Source organism: Oncorhynchus keta, chromosome 28 (assembly GCF_023373465.1).
Source record: "Oncorhynchus keta strain PuntledgeMale-10-30-2019 chromosome 28, Oket_V2, whole genome shotgun sequence".
Classification (NCBI taxonomy): domain Eukaryota; kingdom Metazoa; phylum Chordata; class Actinopteri; order Salmoniformes; family Salmonidae; genus Oncorhynchus; species Oncorhynchus keta.
In genome coordinates, this window is record NC_068448.1 from 59,268,141 (window position 1) to 59,287,135 (window position 18,995).

At 40.5% G+C, this 18,995-nt stretch overlaps 1 protein-coding gene across 2 annotated transcripts in view; it reads left to right on the plus strand.

Annotated features, from left to right (window-relative positions):
* Window positions 1–18,995, plus strand: part of LOC118361160 (dihydropyrimidine dehydrogenase [NADP(+)]-like) — a 237,050-nt gene that overhangs the window by 131,280 nt on the left and 86,775 nt on the right. For both annotated transcript variants that reach the window (XM_052483339.1, XM_052483340.1), the window contains 2 exons: window positions 4,936–5,100; window positions 8,783–8,851. In XM_052483339.1, the coding sequence (XP_052339299.1) occupies window positions 4,936–5,100; window positions 8,783–8,851 (234 nt within the window). The remainder of the gene's footprint in view (window positions 1–4,935; window positions 5,101–8,782; window positions 8,852–18,995) is intronic.

Genomic DNA, 18,995 nt, shown 5'->3' on the forward strand with positions numbered 1-18,995 from the left:
GAATTTTGAGCGACACTTTTACAATACATTTCATTTTGGTTTTATCTCAGTTTATCTCAGTTTATCTCAGTTTATTTGGATAGTTTGGATATTCCATCTGTTCTACAAGTCTTACTATCAACAAACTATCTGTTTATAAACAACCGCTTGCTACGGTTACAGTTAGGGTTAGGTTCAGAATAACACTGGAATGTCTGAGAATGGCGCTAGAATAGATAGCGACCTTTTTACGGGCTCCTGACCAATTCTGCAATTCATTAGCTGATCTTAACTACGTAATGTGTCCGCCATCAATTCCTATGACTGATAAGAGCTCCTGGACATCAGAACAGCAATCCCTAACCTCGATTTGGATGATGATTTATACTTCAATCAGTTGGCGGCGCAGGACATACTGCTCACCCCGGACAAGACCCTAAATCCCAGTCTCTCGGAAGAGAAAGAGACGACGATACAGAGGCTGACGTGCAGGCACCATGATGAAACAGTACAGTGGCGCGTAAATAAACCACCTCTACCCTCTGCTCTATTGGCAAATGTAGAATCTCTGGAGAACCAACTGGACGAGCTCCTTTCGAGATTATCCTATCAATGGGACCTGAAGAACTGTGATCCTATGTTTCTCAGATACTTGGCCATTTCGGACATGGATAATATCCTAGCTGGTTTTGCTATGCTTCGGCAGGAGAGAGCGGCAGCGTCGGGTAAGCTTTTAGGGGTGGTGGTCTGTGTCACTTAGTTAACAACCGCTGGTGCATAATCTTTAATATTAAGGAAGTCTCGAGGTTTTGCTCACCTGAGTTAGAATACCTCATGATAAGCTTTAGACCATACGATTTACCAAGAGTGTTTTAATCCATATTTTGCATAGCTGTCTATTTACCACCACTCATCGAGCTGTGTAGGGCCATAAGCAAACAAGAGGTCATCCGGAGGTGGCGCTTCTAGTGGCCTATGATTTTAATGCTGGAAAAATGTAATAAGTTTTATCTAATTTCTACCAGCATGTCAGCTGTGCAACTAGAGGTGAAAAAAACTTTAGATCACCTTTACTCCACACACAGAGACTCATACAAAACTCTCCTTCGCCCTCCATTTGGCAAATATTTTGCGCATTGACATAAAAAAATAATTTAAATACTTTATTCAGACCCTTTGCTATGAGACAGTTAATTGAGCTCAGGCGCATCCTGTTTCTACTGTTTCCATGGCCTGAATGCCAAGCATCACGTCTGAAGGAAACCTGGCACCGTTCCTATGGTGAAGCATGGTGGTGGCAGCATCATGCTGTGGGCATGTTTTTCAGTGGCAGGTACTGGGAGACTAGTCATAATGAAAAACCCTTGAATGAGTAGGTGTGTCCAAAATGTTGTCTGGTACTGTAAGTACTAGCTGTTCTTTTTGAGTACATTGTATTAGTTCTTGCTGTTCTATATCACTCTTAAGAAGTTCCCGTGTGTTTTACCCTCAGTCCGATGACGATCTTTACTGGCAGACATGCCACTCTGCCTCTGAATGGTAAAATATTTGGCTTGGTATTAGCTATAGTCTGTGGTCTAATATGGAGGATTATCTCCTTTAAGTCTGTATGTACTGCTCTTGACCTCAGAGAGAGAGATGTTGTACAATAGACAATCATTTAATATCACAAGGAAAAAGAAGAACAAAACCTAAAAGAGAATGTGTTCACTGAACAGTTATAGCCATTACCCCCAACCTCTCTTAGCAGTAATGACAGTACCAATCACCACGATAAATGTGGTTAAAATGATTTCTCTCTCTCTCTCTCAAATATTCAACACATACAAATACACGGCTAAAAACTGTAAATGTGTCGTGATGCATGTGTTAAGATACACATTAAATGTTGTCTCTCTCATTCTTTCTCTCTTCTCTCGTTCTTTCTCCTCTCGTTCTTTCTCTCTCTCATTTTCTCTGTCTCCCTCTCTCTCTCTCTCTCTCGAATTCCAACTGTGGAAAGGATTTACCATGTTTAGGCCATTGAAGCAATGACCGTATAGCTGCTTGTGTTAATAAACACAGAATATAGCTCAAAATCACAAGAGGGGCTTTGTGTGTGTGTGTGTGTGTGTGTGTGTGTCACAGACGGTGCAGTCCACTGCATTTGATTAGTATTTCTCGCATGTGTTCCTTTCTCAAAAGGCTGCTTGCTGTACTGGGGGGATTAGAGACCTGTGTCGACGTGATAAAGCCAAGTCGGCCCCTAAACATAAACAGACCTGTTAACCAATCACATGAGAGAAAGGGAAGTCAGCTCGCCTCACTACCATTGTCCATTTCGACACGATCCTTCTTGTCAGGGGACAGCAGGGTAGCCCTGTTTCCCAACCAGGCAAGGAGTCCTTGAAATGAAAGAAGTAGTCACAGACTACTCAGCAGACATTTTAATCCATGCACTCAATAACAAGTAAAGGCCTTCCGGTCACACCTGGACCGGGCTTACTATTTTCTACATGGTCTAGCTAGCTGAACAATTCTGTTGAAATTAAGTGTATTTTGTTATGTAACACGGAGAGAGATTGAAAGAGAGAGAGAGAAAGGTGGAAGAGGAGAGAGAGAGAGAGAAAGGTGGAAGATGAGAGAGGGAAAGAAAGGTGGAGGAGGAGGAGGGAGGAGAAGTAGGGGACTAGCCTTATCTCTTGCCACTGTATGTGGCACCTGTGTCTCGGTGGCATGCTGTTGCTCTCCCTTTGGGCAATTTTCATGGTTTCCAGTAGTTTAATATTAAAACTCATGTTCCGCCCTGTCTTGATAATAAATAAGCCCAGCAGCGTAATGTTCCCTGGTCACAGTCTTCATTAAATAGCAACTTGTAGATCCGCCCCAAGCCCTGGGGATGGCTGCCTCAATTCTCCACACTCGCCCGCCCCCCCCTCCCCCTTTTTTTCTTATTTCTTTGTCACCTGAGGGTACCACCACACTTCTATGATAAAATGGGGAGAAGAAAAACACTATTTATTTTCAATGTTTCTGTACAAATTAGGAGCAACTTCTTCCAGCTTCTATAAGACAAATATTATATTCATCCTGGATAGACATAGACAAACCTGTGATTACCTATATCCCTAAGTAGGTTTGACTCTATAAGCAACTGTCCAAGCTAACGCTTGCGGGGGATGTAGAATATGTGAAATCCTATAGAACCAGCTATATATAGTGTGATTCGTTATAGTGTGGAACACTTGAACCGACAGCACCGTTTGGCAAATAAAGTGTTAAAAAGGGAACTCGGATTGTGGCCATGCTGCGTCTTGTTCAGACATGCAAATTAGTACTAATTACAGCTAATTAATGTTTTTTGTCTATGTAGTTTGAAAAATGTCCAAATGTTATGAAATTAAGTTACCATGCTATTATCTTAATTGTTTGCATTAAGGTTGTTCCCTAAATATATATGTAAATTAATTCAGATTTGTTAATGGTTACTTTAATTGGCATTAGTTAATTAGGAAAATAATATGTGTAATATTAAATATAATGTCAATTCAACTTTAGATTTAATCAAGCTATTAATTACAATTTTACCCAGTTTATTCTGCACAGTAATAAACACAATAAGTTATGTCCTCAAAAGGCCAAGTATGAGGTCAATATACAGTGCAAGTTGCAACACAATGCAAACCAAACAAGCTAGCTACTGTACAGGATCTGCACTGTACCTTTTCCCCTAATGCTGTACACTGAAGGCCAACTGTTTGTTGATCTACACATAGTGACCTTCTATTTGTAGTACTTGTATGTGTTTTGAGATGTGCCAAAGCCATCAGCAGGTTGGTCAACGCATTAGCTTGGTGTAAGCTGCCAGCTGCCTCCCCTGGCCTGGACTGGCTCAGGCTTGGATGTGATGTATACTGCACTCTGATTACACTTCCAGGGGAGGACTTCACAAAAATGCTGTTCCTTTTCTCTTCCCCTGTTCCCCTTCACAGGAATGTAATTACTGCTGGACATTATGGCCGTTTGGCAGATTTTTTTGTCCATGAACCATTGCCAGGTTTGATGTATGTTTCTGTCGCGTGGAGGGTAAATCTATCAGAGAGAGAGAGGGAGAGAGAGACTTCTGAAGGGGTGAGGGATCTCAAAGTACTCATTCAGCAAAAAAAAGACAACCTTATGCTGCATAAAACACACAGAAAGAGAGCGAGAGGGAGAGAGACGGAACAAGAGAGAGAGACAGAGCTTCCTACTGAGATATATTATTAAATCATTTCAAGTTGATGAATTAATTCCTTTATTTTGTCATGTAAAAGCTTTTCTCTCAGTGTTGACGGCACTTCATCATCTGGGCTGTATTTCTAAATAGTTGCACCGGTCAGTATCTGATTAAAGATGAAGTTAGTTCAGACCACAAAGCACCCTGGGATGAAAAAAAAGAAATAACATTATTGAGTTTGTGTCATGTATTTTTATAAAATATTACTGTAATTGTCTTTTCTTATGGTGTTTTACAGGGAAAAAAATATGAATTTAGAACGTATGACTGGTAACAGGTCTTCCAACGCCTTGGAAGAGATCCATTGAACAACTGAAGTAAAAGCTAGGACTGCTCGGATATTTACTCCTACCGCTGTAGATTTATGAAACTGTACGTGTAGGTAATTACATATATTTAACAGAGCCACTTTGAAATGGCCTGCAGAAATAGAAAAGGTCTCATCTGAAGAGTACACGTGTAAGTGTGCTACTGAATAAAATGAGTTGACGATAACATTACAACCACTTTAACATCATTGTCTTGCTTTCTTGTTCCCTAGGTTTTAGTCACTTGGAGGTGCACTAAAAAAGGGTTTACTTTATAACATTGTTGTGTTGCTTTCTTGTTCCCTAGCTTTTCTTCACTTTTGAAGTGCACTTAATGGTTTTACTCTATATAACCACTATAACATTGTTTTGTTGCTCTCTTGTTCCGTATAGGACTTGGTGACCAACGTGTCTCCCCGAATCGTGCGTGGGACGACCTCAGGCCCCATGTTCGGTCCGGGACAGAGCTCCTTCCTCAATATCGAGCTGATCAGTGAGAAGACTGCAGCCTACTGGTGCCAGAGTGTTACCGAGCTCAAAGCTGACTTCCCCAACAAGGTAAGTTACTGCCCTATGGGCCTTGATCAAAAGAAGTGGACTATAGGGACTAGGATGCCATTTGGGACACACTCCCATAGTATATCTGTCTAATGAGCTTGTATTGAAACAGCAGAATGGAGTGCCGTTCGTTCAAGGGGTTGCAATGTATTGCTTTGTTTATGCTGGATACTGCAATGACAATGACAACATGCTTTTTCCCTGCAAACAAAAATTGGTCATTAGGACGTCTCTGAAACGTCACGAAATGGTTGGCTTAAGTCATGAGGACGTTGTGTCATGGTCCTATGGACATTTTTAGGATGTTCTTGGGCTGTTGTCATTGTAACCTGAAGGTTCTGTTTAGTTCCGGGTTTGTTCTGGGGATGTCCCCATTTCAGAACTTTGTTTCATGGTCCTCCAGGGGATCATGACACAACAGCCCGAAAACATTCTGAAAACATCCTTAGGGACATCCTCAGAACAAACCGGGAACTAGACTAAACTTCCAGGGGATGACACAACGACCTGACCACTTTAGGCAACCATTTTGTGACGTCCCCGGGGACGTCCATACGACTCATTTTTGTTTGCAGGGACGTTTCCTTTGGACCATCATGCAATGTCCTGAAGACTAGTAAAATGACAGTCCTGAAAACGTCCTTAGAAGATCCTGACATGGTCCTCAGTGATGTGCTGGTAACTTAGTGATTTACTCTAATGTCCCCCAGGGAATGTTCCCTTGGGACCATCATGCGACGTCCTCTTGACCATAATGAAACGTCCCCTTGTGGTCATTCAATTTCCCATATATAACTTCCTATCAGGACCAAATGGGTATATTTTCATAAAATACCTTATAATAACATGATACTGTGACCAAACCGGGACCTGTACTGAACATCCTTTTATGGTCCCGAGGTTAACGTCATGTGTTAATGTTCCCATTAACAGAACATCAGAGTAATAACTTCTCGCAAATACCCTTAAATGGACCTAATGGGAATGTTGCCTAATGTCCTGAGAACGTTCCGTGTTTGCTGGGTAATTTGTTAATTTCTAAGAGTTTGTTCTCCCAACTTTTGGAAACTCCAGATGTACAGTATCAAAGGATTCATTGATGTTCCCCTGACCATTGTTAATGAAAGTCTGAGAGGAATAATGTCACTGATGCCCTGCATTTCGCTTCAACAGCTATTGTTAGGTGGATGAAAAAAGACAGTGTGAAATGCCTCTTGTGGTTCTTAGATCAGTCATAGTGTGTTTCTCCTCCCTAGCCCTTTCACAGATCCAGAATGAAGCAGGACAAAGCACTGAGCTCCGTGTTTCCCTGTAAATTAGCGCTTCTGGGATATGTTTCATTGGAACACAAAGGAGCACGGGGGGTGCTAATGCCAGTGTGTGTGCGTGACCAGACTGAGCTCTCTCTCAAACTGTACCATGACCTGTAAAGCACACAGAGAGAGTACTTTTTTTTCTTCTTTCTGACAAACAGTGCACCAAAGGAAATACTGGCCTATTTGCCCTTCCAATTACCCCAATAGCACCTAGCTTTTTAGGTCAGAGCAGTCTGGACAAATAGCCCCGATTGAGGTGCCGTCCACCAAGTGCCAAATGTGTTCTCATTATCCCTAGTGGTGCTAATAGAGTGGAGTTAAGGAGAGGGGGAAGGGAGCGAAAATTGTCGCACATTTTCCCGTGGGCTATCGGCTGATTCGGCTCTAGGTGACAGTTTCCAGGTGATGTCCGGTATCTCCATGGATACCATGGTGTTGTTAGCGGTAATGGGGAAGAAGAAGTCATTTCTGTAGTGTATAGCTCAGGGCTCCATGGCTCTGTGGTTGAGCTGATAATAACAAGATGATCCTCTCACACACATACAAAGATGCGCATGGACACATGCATGCACGCGCATATTCAAACACACACATTCACACAGCATCAGAGGGTTTGCAGTGGATGTAACTTGTTTAGACCGAGCAGTGCCTTTGGTACTGTGTTGTTGAGAGAGAGAGAGAGAGACACACACACACACACACACACACACACACACACACACACACACACACACACACACACACACACACACACACACACACCACCAGTGCCATAGCCGTTGAGGTGCCAAACAACATCAAGGACAACTATTCAGTATAATGGTACATTTTGCTCTGTTTTACCATCTCCATTTTATATGTTTCATCTGTAGTTACACTTTCTCGAGCCACACGACGAGAAACTAGCTAAGCCGAGACGGCGTACCCTCTCATAACATCACCTATGGAAGTCTAATATTCCTGAAAACAGAAAGCTCCAATATGACTAATATGTCAAGCAGGGCCTGCATATTGGCCATTGTAAATGTCATGGAGTCAAGGGGAGCTTTCACTTTATTTGCACAGTTAAATCTAGGTCTATTTAAACCTTCATTAAACCACAGCAGGGCTGGAGTTGCGTCTTGGTGTGTGTCTCGCTGCTGTGGTGGATTGAGGAACCTTCATGCTGTACCTGGCTAGAAGGAGATGTATATCTACTAGATATTTCTCGCTGGAGGGGGTTCAGCCTTTCTGTTTAATGTCCTCCCCTGGATCCTAACTCTTTTAGAAGGCCTGCTGTTGGAACGAGTAACATTAACTGTCTTTTACAACTTTAATACGTAGTACAATAACATAGTTTAACAGTTAATATCATGGCAAGAAGAGAGGAAGCTGTACAAGGCAGTCACAGTACTTGATTAATAGCTACTTAGCATCAGCGTTTACTTTGAATTCCTTTATAATGTTGATACAGAAGGAAAGTTGTAGTGTGATCTAATTCCACAGAGATGTAATCTGTTTTCAATGATTTTCTCTGTATAGACATACAATAAGCTGACCATGAACACACACACACACACACACACATACAGTTTCCAGACAGTTATAACACCAAGCAGGCACATCAGATATATGTGGTCAGAAATAATGTTCCTCAATATCTCCAGAAGACGTCCTCTGCCTCCCAGCCAATGGGGGTAGTAGCTCTTACCTCTTTGTGGATTGGACCCATCGGGGATCCTCAGCATCATGTCTATACATCATGGTCCTTTTTATTTCTGTGATTACTTAAAACCGGGAGGCAATATTAAGAAGCAGGGGCCTATATAACCTGTTTTATAGAGGGCTTATTGTATGTCTGGAGGAGAGAGACCTAGTCTAATCCACTCAGAGCCTCCTGCAAATACATGTGTAGGATCTTAATTTGATCTCCCTGTTGCAAGAGAACTTTCCTGAAATGCGGGACATTTTACACTTGTAGTGTATCTAAGGTTTAAAAAGGCTTCTGAAGTTTGTAATTTCCTCTTTTAAATTTCAGACTTCATTTTCCCTAGCAAAAATGTGTCATAATAATCCATATTTCCTTTCCCTGCAGGATCATTTTCCTGCCGTAGCAAACGGACTCAAATGAAGGTCCTACATCTGTACCTCTCTCTGGTGTTTTTATTGTTTTAATAACGCTGGCAAACACACTGGATTTGTCCTGATCTTATAAAATTATAAATATTGATTTTGTGACTGAGGGAGGACAATGCCGGTGCTTCTTAAAGATAGGATAATGGCTGCTCCTCTCAGATCTGTTTTCTAATGTGTTGAAATGAAACTTTTAGTTTGAGCCGCAATGGATTTATCACTCAGTCGTATATGATTCTTCTCTCTTTCTCTAGGTCATTATCTCCAGTATAATGTGCAGCTACAACAAAGCTGACTGGACAGAGCTTGCCAAGATGGCAGAGGTAGGTCTAAGCAATGTTGATTTCTTTCTTCGAATGTAAACTCCTAAATGCTGGCCAGGAATGGTTATAACATTATTTCCGGTACTGACATGTTTAGAATTGTCACGACTAGCACAGCTTCTTTCTCTGTGTCCCTCACTTGGGTTATATTTGTGGAATTTGATTTAGATCTTCAGACCAGGCAGAAAGCCACATCCACTGCAAGTGTTTAAACACCCCAAATATTGAATGAGAGGGATGTAATCCTGGATTTGGAGTGGGTGCAACATTTAGTTAAATGTTTATCTGCCCTAAACCTGTGGTAGGCTGCCAAGTGGCTGTAAGCACGGAGACAGATGACACTGTGGGAGTGAAACAATGATGGAGGGAGGGAGTGAAAGGAGGGGGGTGTGTGGATATGGAAGCTTTTACAGGCCAGACATCTTCAGGCTCACCCATATGTGAGGTTGGAGTGCTCCAACTCTCCCCCCTTCCCCTCTCCCCTCCCTCTTCCCCCACTCCCCTCCCAAAGCTTCTTAAACACGTCCCTGATCGCATCAAACACTGACACTGACAAGGACAAGGTGTTTCAAACATGTGCTACTTGGCTGTGGGGTTTCTTTTTTTAACCAACAGAGAACTGATCTAGCAGTGTTCTCTTTTATGTTTCAGGGCGTTGTCACACACAGTTCTGTGCTATAGTTCCAATCACAGTTTGTTTATTTGTGACAGTGTATGGGGGGGGTCCGGGTGGTTTCACATTTGCCAAATGTTAAACGAACTGAAATGCCTAAAGAAAGTGATGTGCTCATGCAACCATTAGTTTCATACATCTATGATCCTCATGGAGCATCACTTGTGTGTCCCAATCATCATATTTCGCTTTGGTCTTCCAACAACATGCGGGAGGAAAACGGTGAGACAGCCGCTCTAACTGAAACGTGCATTGAATATTAATTAGCCTACATGTACATCCCTGGTCTCCCCTAATATGCATAGGATGCTCTCAGAAATGAGCTGCTACTCACAAAATGTTTCAGAGATATCAAGTTATAATAATGCGTGCATTTTATCAAATGCTCACATTCAAACAGCCAAAAATTCTGCTCGACTCTGGTTCCTTTCCTGTGTTTGTTTCGGACTGCGTTCACACCTGCAGCAAACTGTACCCCGGTATGAATAATAACGGACTGAGACCACCCTTTTTGAGCGAACCACAGTGCATTGTTTGGTGCGTGCCTGAGTGTACATAGTGTTCACACCAGTCTAAACGAACCAAACTAAGGGGGTAAACACACCAGAGTTTGGAGAAACCGCTCCAAATCAATTTGGTGTGAAAGACCCCTGAGATAAACTGAGGTAGCTAGGCGTAGGCATACCATGGTTACGTCAGATTTAGCAACTGCTCAGCTAATCAGAGTTGACTCGCATATCTCAACCGCTTAATTGTGCGAAAGGAAAATGTCAGAATGCAAACAGGTTTAACAGCTCAATGTGTTAATGCCGCTATTGATTTCATTGATGCGCCACTCTCTCTCCTACCTCATTTAAAACTACCTGTCAGGATTCCCCCTCCATCCCCACCTCCCCAACCATCATCATCACCATCAGATCTCCTAGAATATATTTGATTCAAAGTATGTGGTATGCAATTTTATTTTCCTTCCTTTCTCCCTCCCTTAATAAACCCTCCCTCCTCGTCTCACTTTAAGAATATTATTATCATAGTTATTCACTTAGCATGCCTCCTTATCCATGAAGAATTTATACAGTCATAAAATAGGATTGAGGATAACCCAGTGAAACCAGCTATGCAGGATAAGTACCTTGGCTAGGACTATGTCTGTGATATTGCACATAGGATTTGAACCCATTGTACCAAGGCCAGATCCCTACACACTTCTCCGCAGGAGAACCCTGAGAGGTCCGAAGGGTTTAAAGATGCCCTCTAGCCATGACTTTACATGGGGAATATTTCATCTTATTTTCCTTCTGTGAAAACCCCTTGTTGCAACACCAGCACAGATGGGAGCAGTAGGGGGATATAGTCTAAATCGGGAGGTTGGAAAGAGAAGGGGTTCGTTTTGGTGAATGGTCCAGGTTCGGCAGCAACACACCTCAGGAGGAAGAACCGTTAGAACCGCTCTTTTATTCTTCTTCATCACATCTATTGTGCGTCTATTTAACTACCTGTAGCAGTGGAAATATGAAATAAAAGCTGTGTTGCTATGGCAACTCCGTTTTCAAGGAAAGTCAACCATTCATTTCCACTTTGAAATCTGTAAGAGAACACTTAACACTGTTCCTTGCCTAAGGGTACTACTTAAAAGTCGTTTTTTTTCTTCCTCGCCCTCCTCCTCACTGAAGTGTCAATCTGAAGTGAAACATTTCCCTACTTTCAACTGTCACTCCAGTTCAGTCAACTTTCCTCTTTTTTTCCCCTTTTCGTTTCTCATTTAAAAATTCCCAGCTTTGGAGAGGAAAGGTTGCATCATAGCCATGTGCTAGAGGCTACACTTCCTAAAGTAAAATTCTTACTGTGAGACATTCCTATTTTATTCAATTCAATACAAAACAGATAAGAGAAGAAAAAATGGAAACATTGATGGTGATGGTCTATGAACGCCTTCACATTAGAATTGCCAAAGCCAAAAGCCGACGCCCACTGCCGTTGGATTTTGAAATTAAAATAGATCTGCCATTTTGTAGGAAATGTCCTGCTCCTTCCCTGACTTTTCCTAAATATTTGTATTTTACATTGCTCAGTTGTCAGAATTTTTCAATTACAAACAGAAAATTATTTAGGGGCTGCTTATCAATTATTATTATATATACACTACCGGTCAAACATTTTAGAAGGGTTTTTTCTTTATTTGTACTATTTTATACATTGTAGAATAATAGTGAAGACATCAAAACTATAAAATGTAACACATGGAATCATGTAGTAACCCAAAAAATATTTTTGATTTTAGATTCTTCGAATAGCCACTCTTTGCCTTGATGACAGCTTTGCATGCTTTCAACCTGCTTTCTTTGGCATGCTTTCAACCTGCTTCACCTGGAATGAAGCGTCAGTCTTTCCAACAGTCTTACATTTACATTTAAGTCATTTAGCAGACGCTCTTATCCAGAGCGACTTACAAATTGGAGTTCTCACACATGCTGAGCACTTGTTGGCTGCTTTTCCTTCACTTATCCCAAACCTTCTCAATTGGGTTGAGGTCGGGTGATTGTGGAGGCCAGGTCATCTGATGCAGCACTCCATCACTCTACTTTTAAAAAATTGTTTATTTTTATTTTAGGGGTTGGATCAGCTTTAATATTGCGGATAGATTGTTGCTTCCATCAATGCAATTATCTGCAATTCCCCATATATTTTTTGGGCAAATATATATCTATATACATACATACACATACCCATTTACATACAGTTGAAGTCAGAAGTTTACATACATGTAGTTTGAAGTCATTAAAACCTTTTTTTTTTCACTACACAGATTTCTTGTTAACAAACTATAGTTTTGGCAAGTCGGTGGGACACAATCATGAAGTGGAACGACATTTATTGGATATTTCAAACTTTTTTAACAAATCAAAAACTGAAAAATTGGGCTTGCAAAATTATTCAGCCCCTTTACTTTCAGTGCAGCAAACTCTCTCCAGAAGTTCAGTGAGGATCTCTGAATGATCCAATGTTGACCTAAATGACTAATGATGATAAATACAATCCACCTGTGTGTAATCAAGTCTCTGTATAAATGCACCTGCACTGTGATAGTCTCAGAGGTCCGTTAAAAGCGCAGAGAGCATCACGAAGAACAAGTAACACACCAGGCAGGTCCGAGATACTGTTGTGAAGAAGTTTAAAGCCGGATTTGGATACAAAAAGATTTCCCAAGCTTTAAACATCCCAAGGAGCACTGTGCAAGCGATAATATTGAAATGGAAGGAGTATCAGATCACTGCAAATCTACCAAGACCTGGCCGTCCCTCTAAACTTTCAGCTCATACAAGGAGATGCAGCCAAGAGGCCCATGAGATGCAGCCAAGAGGCCCATGATCACTCTGGATGAACTGCAGAGATCTACAGCTGAGGTGGGAGACTCTGTCCATAGGACAACAATCAGTCGTATATTGCACAAATCTGGCCTTTATGGAAGAGTGGCAAGAAGAAAGCCATTTCTTAAAGATATCCATAAAAAGTGTTGTTTAAAGTTTGCCACAAGCCACCTGGGAGACACACCAAACATGTGGAAGAAGGTGCTCTGGCCAGATGAAACGAAAATGGAACTTTTTGGCAACAATGCAAAACGTTATGTTTGGCGTAAAAGCAACACAGCTCATCACCCTGAACACACCATCCCCACTGTCAAACATGGTGGTGGCAGCATCGTGGTTTGGGCCTGCTTTTCTTCAGCAGGGACAGGGAAGATGGTTAAAATTGATGGGAAGATGGATGGAGCCAAATTCAGGACCATTCTGGAAGAAAACCTGATGGAGTCTGCAAAAGACCTGAGACTGGGACAGAGATTTGTCTTCCAACAAGACAATGATCCAAAACATAAAGCAAAATCTACAATGGAATGGTTCAAAAATAAACATATCCAGGTGTTAGAATGACCAAGTCAAAGTCCTGGACCGGATTCCAAACGAGAATCTGTGGAAAGAACTGAAAACTGCTGTTCACAAATGCTCTCCATCCAACCTCACTGAGCTCGAGCTGTTTTGCAAGGAGGAATGGGAAAAAAATTCAGTCTCTCGATGTGCAAAACTGATAGAGACATACCCCAAGCGACTTACAGCTGTAATCGCAGCAAAAGGTGTCGCTACAAAGTATTAACTTAAGGGGGCTGAATAATTTTGCACGCCCAATTTTTCAGTTTTTGATCTGTTAAAAAAGTTTGAAATATCCAATAAATGTCATTCCACTTCATGATTGTGTCCCACTTGTTGTTGATTCTTCACAAAAAAAATACAGTTTTATATCTTAATGTTTGAAGCCTGAAATGTGGCAAAAGGTCCACAGCTGTCAATTTTTTGGTCCTTAAATGAAACTGGTATATATTTATATTTGTCACAATTTTCTTTAACCATTTTTGGTCTTTAATTAATGAAAGGGCCGACAGACAAGTCCATTACTTTTACCAATTTCCACTTGCCTCTTCCATTTTTGTGGTAATGCTGTAATTAGTTGGTTGTAATTTTTGGGTAGAGCAGACTTTTCCATGTTTGTGTTAGCAGCATGTGTTACATAGCTCCACCAGTCCTATTTATGATGTCTTTAAAAAAATATATATATATTTTAACATTTATTAGTATATTTGAGTATAACCACAATATTTGTTGTATTATTTGTTCTGTCTTTTATGGTGGATTAAACTGAAATTGCAACCAACTTTCTATGGCTTGTTTAACTTCTTGCGTCGAGCCATCCCGGATCCGGTATCGTGACTACAGCCTCAAGCTCATTACCATAACGCAACGTTAACTATTCATGAAAATCGCAAATGAAATGAAATTAATCTATTTGCTCTCAAGCTTAGCCTTTTGTTAACAACACTGTCATCTCAGATTTTCAAAATATGCTTCTCAACCATTGCAAAACAAGCATTTGTGTAACAGTATTGATAGCTAACATAGCATTTAGCATTAGCATTCAGCAGGCAACATTTTCACAAAAAACAGAAAAGCATTCAAATAAAATAATTTACCTTTGAAGAACTTCGGATGTTTTCAATGAGGAGACTCAGATAGCAAATGTTCCGTTTTTACAAAAAATATTATTTGTGTCGACTAATCGCTCCGTTTTGTTCATCACGTTTGGGTAAGGAAAAAAAAACACAAAAAAATTAAGTCATTAAAACGCAAACTTTTTTCGAAATTAACTCCATAATATCGACAGAAACATGGCAAACCGATGTTTAGAATCAATCCTCAAGGTGTTTTTCACATATCTATCGACGATAAAATCCATTGTGGCAGTTGACTTTCTCTTCTGAAGAAATGGAACGCGCATGGACCTACAGATTACGCAATAATTTCGACACAGGACACTGGGCGGGACACCAGGTAAATGTAGTCTCTTATGGTCAATCTTCCAATGATATGCCTACAAACACGTCACAATGCTGCAGACACCTTGGGGAAACGACAGAAAGGGCAGGCTCATTCCTGGCGCATTCACAGCCATATAAGGAGACATTGGAACACAGCACCTTCAGAATCTGGGGCATTTCCTGTATGAAACTTCATCTTGGTTTCACCTGTAGCATTAGTTCTGGGGCACTCACAGATAATATCTTTGCAGTTTTGGAAACGTCAGAGTTTTGTCTTTCCAAGGCTGTCAATTCCATGCATAGTCAAGCATCTTTTCATGACAAAATATTGCGCTTAAGACGGGCACGTCTTTTTATCCAATAATGACGTAGCGCCCCCATAGTTTGAAGAGGTTAGAAAATAACAATATCTTGGAGATTATTTCATTTTCAAATAACCCGAAAGTGAGCAGTTGTAATCTGAATAAAGGGGAAAAGGCCATTCTTGAACAGTCTTACTAATTTACTAGAGAACCATTTTGGATTTAAGTATAACTTTTGTGTGACTGATGCCTTTAGTGAGATGTCTAATGCTTTAATATTTAATCATTTCTGCCCTCCAAATTCAATGGCTTACCATTCCAAATAAAATTGAATATTTTTTCTTCATGTAATTTAAAAAGCAGGTCACTAGGTGTAGGCAAGACCATAAGCAAATAGGTAAACTGATATGACTAAGGAGTTAATCAAGGTGATTTTTCCACAAATAAGACAGGTATTTTCCTTTCCATTGTAGCAAGAACTTATCTATTTTTGCTAACTTTCTATTAAATGTATTGTAGTGAGATAATTTCTTTCTTTCTGGATATGTATACTGACTATGTCCACATCAGTGTCAGACCATTTTATTGGTAAACTACACAGTAATGTAAAAGTTGCATTTTTTAGTGATCCAATATGTAATTTAGTACACTTATCATAATTTGGTTTTAATACATGGAGGTTAGAAAAAGTATCTAGATCCTCTATGAGACTGTGGAGGGAATCTAATTGTGGTTTTAAAAGAAAGCATTTATCATCAGCGTACAATGACACCTTTGTTTTTAAGCCATGGATTTCTAATCCCTTAATATTATTATTGGATCTAATTTGAACAGCTAACATTAGAATGGCAATAATAAATAGATATGCCGATAGTGGACAACCCTGTTTTACTCCTCTTGACAGTTTAAAACTTTCTGAGATGTAGCCATTATTTACTATTTTACACCTAGAGTAACTTTAACCCATTTTATAAGAGATTCTACAAAATTGAAATATTCCAGTCATTAACTCCAGTCATACTTTATCAAAAACCTTTTCAAAGTCAGCTATGAAAACCAGGCCTGGTTTCCCTGATATTTCATAGTACTCTATTGTTTCCAGTACTTGTCTTATATTATCTCCAATGTACCGTCCATGTAAAAAACCTGTCTGATTAGGATGAATAATATCTGACCATACATTTTTAATTCTATGTGCCAAGCATTTTGCTAGAATTTCTGCATCACAACACTGAAGTGTATGAGGCTTCCAATTCTTTTAATGGCCTGGATCTTTATGAATACCAGTTGGATCCTGTTTCAGTAATAATGATATCAGACCTTCTTGTTGAGTGTCAGATAATATACCATTTATATAGGAGTGGTTAAAACATGCTAATAACAGTCCTCTGTGTATATCAAAAAGGTTTGGTATAACTCCTCTGGTATGCCATCCAGTCCTGGAGTTTTCCTGGAATTAAAGGCTTTAATCCATCAAGAAGTTCCTCCTCCTGTAATTTGGCCTTCACATGAGTCTTTCCGTAGAGATGTTAATTTGACATTATTAATAGGGAAAAAATCCTTAACATTAGCTTTGGTTAGTGGAGATGGAGGAGACTGAAACGAAAACATATTCTTAAAGTACTTTACTACAATGAGTGACTTCATTTGTAAAAAAGTTTCAATAAAACATATTTGGTAGCATTTCTATGTTGAAAATTGAAAAAGAATTTGGGGAATTTTCCCCATATTCCATACAGTTTGCATTATTTTTTATAATATAATCACTCTCCTTCTTGGTCAAATAGCCCTTGCACAGCCTGGAGGTGTGTTGGGTAATGACCCTGTTGAAAAATAAATGATAGTCCCACTAAGCCCAAAACAGATGGGATGACGTATCGCTGCAGGATGCTGTGGTAGCTATGCTGGTTAAGTGTGCCTTGAATTCTAAATAAATCACAGACCGTGTCACCAGCAAAGCACCCTCACACCATATCACCTCCTCAGTGCTTCATGGTGCGAAATACACATGCGTACATCATCTGTTCACCCACACCGCGTCTCACGAAGACACGGCGGTTAGAACCAAAAATCTCCAATGTCCATTGCTCGTGTTTCTTGGCCCAAGCAAGCCTCTTCTTATTGGTGTCCTTTGGAGGTGGTTTCTTTGAAGCAATTCGATCATGAAGGCCTGATTCACAGTCTCTTCTGAACAGTTGATGTTGAGATGGTTCTGTTACTTGGGCTGCAATTTCTGAGGCTGGTAACTCTAATGAATTTATCCTCTGCAGCAGAGGTAACTCTGGGTCTTCCTTTCCTGTGTCGGTCCTCATGAGCCAGTTTCATCATTGCGCTTGATGGTTTTTCCGACTGCCCTTGAAGAAACTTTCAAAGTTATTTTTCCAGATTGACTGACCTTCATGTCCTCAAGTAATGATGGGCGTCGTTTCTCTTTGCTTATTTGAGCTGTTCTTGCCATAATATGGACTTGACCTTTTACCAAATAGGGATATCTTCTGTATACCACCCCTACCTTGTCACAGCACAACTGATTGGCTCAAACGCATTAAGAAGGAAAGAAATTCCACAAATTCACTTTTAAGAAGGCACACCTGTTAATTGAAATGCATTCCAGGTGACTACCTCATGAATCTTGTTGAGAGAATGCCAAGAGTGTGCAAAGCTGTCATCAAAGTGAAGGGTGGCTATTTGAAATATAAAATATTCTTTTTCGGTTACTGCTTGATTCCATATGTGTTATTTCATAGTTTTGATGTCTTCACTATTACTCTGCAATGTAGAAAATAGTCAAATATAGAAAAACCCTTGAATGAGTAGGTGTTCTAAAACTTCTGACCGGTATTGTATATATTTTCTACAACTATTACTTCATTCAGGGTGCCACGAGAAATGCATTTTTTTTGTCTGCTTGTCCAGTTGTGGTGACAGAAAGACCGACAGACAGATAGACCGTATCTGTCCTTAAGGCACTTTTATGGCTCATATCTTGTTTGTAATACCCGTGGAGATCACACCAACATTGATGCTCTAGAGTCTGTGACGGTGCTAGGTTATGTTTCCCTTATCAAGTTGTGGGTTGATAATCCATGTCAAAGGCAGTATCAGGTTGCATAAATATCTGCTTGGTGCTTCTGGCTTGGTTATGGAGCGTATCGTTCAACCTCTAGAAGCTCTCCTCTCTGCTTCCTGGTCTCTCCTGGATCATGATCCCTATGTATAGTATCTGTCCCATATGGCACCCAATTCCCTTAATAGTGCACTACTTTTGACCAAGGCCTTATCGCCCCTGGGACAAAGTATATAAATATTAATGCAATGCTTGGCCTTTATTTCCTATGCGCATGGCCTGCTTCATACATTGCGCATTTACAATTTATACAGCTGGAGTAGAGCCTAATTCATAATTGGGTTCAAGTGTATCTATACTTCAGTCTGTGATTAGTCTCTCTCTCTTTGTGTGTGTGTGTGTGTGTGTGTGTGTGTGTGTGTGTGTGTGTGTGTGTGTGTGTGTGTGTGTGTGTGTGTGTGTGTGTGTGTGTGTGTGTGTGTGTGTGTGTGTGTGTGTGTGTGTGTGTGTGTGTGTGTGTGTGTGCGTGCGTGCGTGCGTGCTATGCTATGCACATTTGGGCGTGTCTACATAATTTGGTGCTCGCATCTCTCGAACTGAACAAAGCTAACTAGGTCCATGTTGGATTTCCATGGAAAACTTGGTATGATTCAGATGGAGACCAACACCTACACTTCCTGATATTCATGAGGGGAAGGTACAGAAAACTATCCGATTGAATGCATCACACTCGGCCT